Source organism: Mus pahari, chromosome 2 (assembly GCF_900095145.1).
Source record: "Mus pahari chromosome 2, PAHARI_EIJ_v1.1, whole genome shotgun sequence".
Classification (NCBI taxonomy): Eukaryota; Metazoa; Chordata; class Mammalia; order Rodentia; family Muridae; genus Mus; species Mus pahari.
In genome coordinates, this window is record NC_034591.1 from 20,477,880 (window position 1) to 20,482,834 (window position 4,955).

Here is a 4,955-nt window from a genome sequence, read left to right on the forward strand (position 1 = left end):
TAGCTCTGAAGGAGTCCATGCAACTGTAGAAGCTACTAGAGGATGCAGTGGTTTCTCCAGGAAAGACTGTAAGGTGGAGGAACCCTGGCCTTCCCAGCCTATTTTTGTAAATAAAATGTTATAAACTTGAAATACAAATTGATGTTTATATTTCCTATCATTTTGTATTTTATGGTATTTGGTATAACCAGCTAATGCTAAGCATGAATAGTCACAGAGTTCATGGATGTCAGAGTTCTGTAATGAAGTACTTGATTGTGAGGCATGTTCTGATGTGTGTACAGGCAAACAGAACAGCAGGCTTTATGCCATGTCTGCTGGGAAGTGATTAGCTGTTGTCGGGGTGGTGTGACATCTGAGCACTAACCACTGTGGTGTGAGAGTTGCTACGATGGATCTAACTTCCTGGAGCTGCTTTATAGAAGGCAGTGGTTTCATGTTGTTGAGTGTGGGATGAAATACTATTGCGCTGTTGTAATAAAAGCTGCCAGAATCTTTATAACTGTGCCTTGTGGTCTCTTTTGCTTCCCCATCCATTCAGAGAACCTCAGACTATATAGGTTTGCAGACAATTGATGATTGATACTGTGTGTGTGTGTGTGTGTGTGTGTGTGTGTGTCTGTCTGTCTGTCTGTCTGTCTGTCTTAAAAGTGCCATCAAGCCTGGGTGGACAGCCTGCCTGTTGTGTTTCAGATGGGGGTGTGGACATCCTTGGGGTGTCCAGGGTGCATTCCGTGCTCTGATGTCTGCTGAGTGACCCCTCGCTCAAGTCTAGGTTAGTGGATCCAAAGCTCTTCCTCCTGGAATCCTTGTTTCTTTAAAAATTGTTGTTATACTCCTCCAAGTTGTGAGGCATGTTTTTCTCTCAGAAACAAGTTTATTTTGGAAACAAGTTTAAGCTTTGAGGCCTCCTGTATCTCCACATTTGATTCTTCCCTTCAGTTATTCGCGGCCATCCTGAATCTGAGAATAGTCAATGATTCCAAGAACCAGAGAGACTACATCCAGGGAACTGTAAATAACTTAAATAAACATTAGTGTGTGTGTGTGTGTGTGTGTGTGTGTGTGTGTGTGTGTGCACACGTGCATGTGCGAATGCTCTGTATGTGTGGTGTATATATCTGTGTGTACATGTTTTCATGGTATGTGTGTGCATGGTGTGTAAATGTGTGTGCAGTGTATATATGCACAGTGTGTGTATGTGTGTGTGTATGAGTGGTATGTACATGTGTGAGCACATGTGCCAAGGTCCTCATGTGAAGGTCAAAGACAACTTCATGTAGTCAGTTCCCTCTTCTTTCACCTTCATGGGGTCCAGGGATTGAATCATGTCTCCAGGCTAGCATGTGCCTTTACCAGTTGAGCTATCTTACTGGCTCCTTGTGTACTTTATTGTAGCGTAATTATTCTTACTCTAAAATGAACTTTATTATTTTTAAATACTTAATATTTATTACATGAATATACATTTCATTCGCTTTACTTGGCAATGTGCTTTTGAGTGCTCGCAAGCACACACACACACACACACACACACACACACACACACACACACACACACCCCATGTAGTACTTGTATGCTTATAGTCTCAGCCTTTACCTTGCAGAGGGAGGAGGGTCATTACAAGCTTGAGATCTGCCTGTGGGTCTTAGGTCAGGGATACACTTGGTATTTGAGATGGCTCACTGAGTAAAGGCAGTGTTGTACAAGCCCAACAACCTGAGTTTGATCTCTAGCACCCCTAGTGCAGGGAGAGAACTGAGATCCCAAGGTTGTCCTCTGACCTCTATCTATATGCTGTGATACATATGCTAATATATGCTAATGTGCATACACATGTACACTACTAATAAAATGTTCCCCAAAGTTAAAAACAAAGCAAAACCCAACATGTACACACACACACACACACACACACACACACTGTCTGTATATGTGTGTACATAGACACATACACACATACACATACACAGACAGTGTACTCTAATACATCTAATACAAAGCCAGCTTTGTAACAGACTTTTGAGTACACACGTGGGTGCTGTGCACATGATAGGATGGAAAACACCATTCTACTATGCTGACAGCATGGTACACCGTGTAGAGTGGTGTCTCCTCTCAATAGCATGTATGGCTGAATTGCAGCTTACTGCTGCTGTCACACTTCACAAGAGCCAGTGACAGGCCATGTTGCTTGAAAAGAGCAAAATTGGGAGTGTGAAAGTTCCAAGGATAATTTAAGTCAGGGTGTTGTCTGCAAATGTGAATTAAGTGTATTAGTGTAGTATCAGGTGAGGCAGGCTACTCACAAAGGAAAGAGCTTTGTTTAGCTGCCAATCTCAGAGGTTCAAGGGCATCAGTTCAGCTCTGGTGAGGGCCTTCTCATTTGCTCATGGCGTGGTAGATGGTCACAGTGGGAACATCATGGGAGTGAGGGACTGCATCTGGGTTCAGGAAGCCACAGGACACTGGGTGGGCTTCTGTAATGACCCTCTCTTGGGCATTATCTCAGTCTCTTCTGAGGGCAGAGCCCCCAGTGTGACCAAAGGTGTATTACATAATGGGTTCCAGGGTAGCCAGGGAGATATATAGTGACACTCTTGAGATAAATAGCAAGTCAGTGAGATGGCTCTCTGAGTGAAAGCTGTGTGAGCCTGGCATGCTGAGGTTGATCCCCAGCACCCACTGTGGAAGGAGAGAACTGACCAGAGGTTGGTCATCACTTGAGATTTGTACCCCGCCTCCCCTGCCCCCAATAGCGGTGCCCTGAGGACCTCCTACTCACGAAGCTAGAGGACAGAGCACATCCATGCCATGTAGGTATTTATGGATAGGAAAGGACAGTGTATTTATGGTTAGGGTGGCACAGCCCATTGATTCAAGCAAACCCTGAGGGGCATGGACCAAATCTGCCATCATGGAAGAAGCCTACAGTATCCTGTGCTGATCCCTATGTTGCAGGGATGCTCAACCACAGTCTCCCACTCAGGGACTCGGGGTCTTTAGCTGTCCATCATTTCTTTAGTTGTCTTCTTTTTAGAAGCCACTTCCTGGTGGAAGTGACTTCATACCTCCTTCCAGCTGCTTTACTGCACCAAATCCTGTTGGCCTGTCTGCCTCAGCCACATTCTCTGCATCTGTAGTGTAACCTGGCTCAGACCCAGAGTGTCTACCTTGTTCTATTTGCCACAAGATTGTTTTGAAAGTCATTTATTCATTCAATTTTTTAAATTAAAATGTGTGTGTGTGTGTGTGTGTGTGTGTGTGTGTTTATGTGAGTGCGCATGCCTATGGAGGTTAGAGGTCAGCATTGGATGTGTTTCTAACCACGCTCTAGTTTTTGAGACAGTGTTTCAGGACCAACCTGTAGCTCACTAGTTCGGCTAGCCTGGCTGGCCAGTGACCTCCTATCTCGCCCTACACCACCTCCATGCTGGGCTTCTAGCCATGTGCCACTATGTCTTGCCTTTTTACATGGGTAACAACTCAGATCCTTAGGCTTGTATGGCAGGCACAAGTTGAACCTCCTTCCCAGCCCAGTGATCATCTATTTTAGATATAAAATAGAGAGAGCAGTATGTTCCACTGCAACATGACTACACAGTACTGTCCTCTGCAGCCCCAGCTCAGACACATCTTAGAGGAAGTATGTCAGAAGTGGGGAGTGGGGCGAACAAGGAAGGTGCCCAGAGCCTGCTTCCATTCTCAGACTCCAAGGTGGAGCCGGGCTGCAACTGGGTCTGCAAGCCCTGACAGAAAGACCCTTTGGCTCAGAGATGTAAGTATAAAGTTTGGCTACCTTAAGTGAATGATACCTACGTCCCTCTTTCTGCAATTTCTGAAGCATTCTAAGGACCTGTGCTGTCAGGGGATTTGAGGGCTTTTTTGTTTATTGATTAAAACGGCCAGATACTGTATAGAAAACTAGAATATGATTTGGTCACTTTATAAAGAAGGAATATGTTAGAATTATATCACTAATTTAAAGAAAATCCCCACACACTTTTTGTTCAGGTTGACTTAGCCTAGATCGCATGTGGTAGAACTGGGAGCAAAGGCAAGCTTCCCTGAGGAAAAGGCCCATGACTTCGGGTGAAGTTTCCTGTAGACTACTTGTGGCAAGTTTGCTTTCTGTTGCTGTGATAAAGACTGTGACCTAGAGCAACTCCAAGAAGGAAGGATTTATCTGCCTTACACGTCCTGATTACAGTCTACCAGGAAAGGAGCTTAGGAACCTGGAGGCAGGAAATGAAGCAGAGGCCATGGAGGAGTGTTGCTTATTGGCTTGCTCACCGAAGCTCGCTCACCCTGCCAAAGGGCGGCCCCATCCCAAGGCTCTCCCACATCAATAACTAATCAAAAAAACACCCATGGACTTGTCTGTGGGCAATCTGAAGCATTTTTCTCAATCGAGGCTTCTCTTCTCAGATATCTCTAGTTTGTGTCAAGGTGACAAAGCTGAAACCAAGACACCATGTTGATCAATATCATCTTTAACAAACACACCCTAGAATTCTAAGCCAGCAGTTCTTAGACCTGTTAAAGTGTTTTGATAGTGCTTTGCTCTGTTTAACAGGTTGAGACACCAGCTCTCATCTATGTAGAAAAAAGTATTATAAATTATATGGCTTTAATTTAGAAAAAAAGCTCATGATTTAGCTGTTCCACAATGAATATGGACTTTAAAGCCTCATGTTGTACAAGATAAAATGCAACCAGCTTTATCTGTTGATTGTGAATGATTGGTGAATCTCTCTGCCTCTCTCTCCACCCTGCACCAAGCCCTGCCTCTAGCTTCCATGCCCCTGCTTGCTCTCTGTGCCCAGCCCTGCCTCTTGCTTCCATGCTCTGCACCCAGCCCTGCCTCTTGCTTCCATGCCCCTGCTCACTCTCATCCTCCTTTACTTCCCCCTCCCTGGACCAAACAAGGTTTTCCTGACAAGTCACAGTGGCT

The 4,955-nt window shown here is 44.9% G+C and overlaps 1 protein-coding gene across 1 annotated transcript in view; it reads left to right on the forward strand.

Moving 5' to 3' along the window:
* Positions 1 to 1,038, forward strand: part of Actr3b (actin related protein 3B) — a 95,714-nt gene extending 94,676 nt beyond the window's left edge. Inside the window, exon 12 of the mRNA XM_021190294.2 lies at positions 943 to 1,038. Coding sequence (XP_021045953.2) covers positions 943 to 1,038 — 96 coding nt within the window. The remainder of the gene's footprint in view (positions 1 to 942) is intronic.
* Positions 1,039 to 4,955: the final 3,917 nt, after the last annotated feature.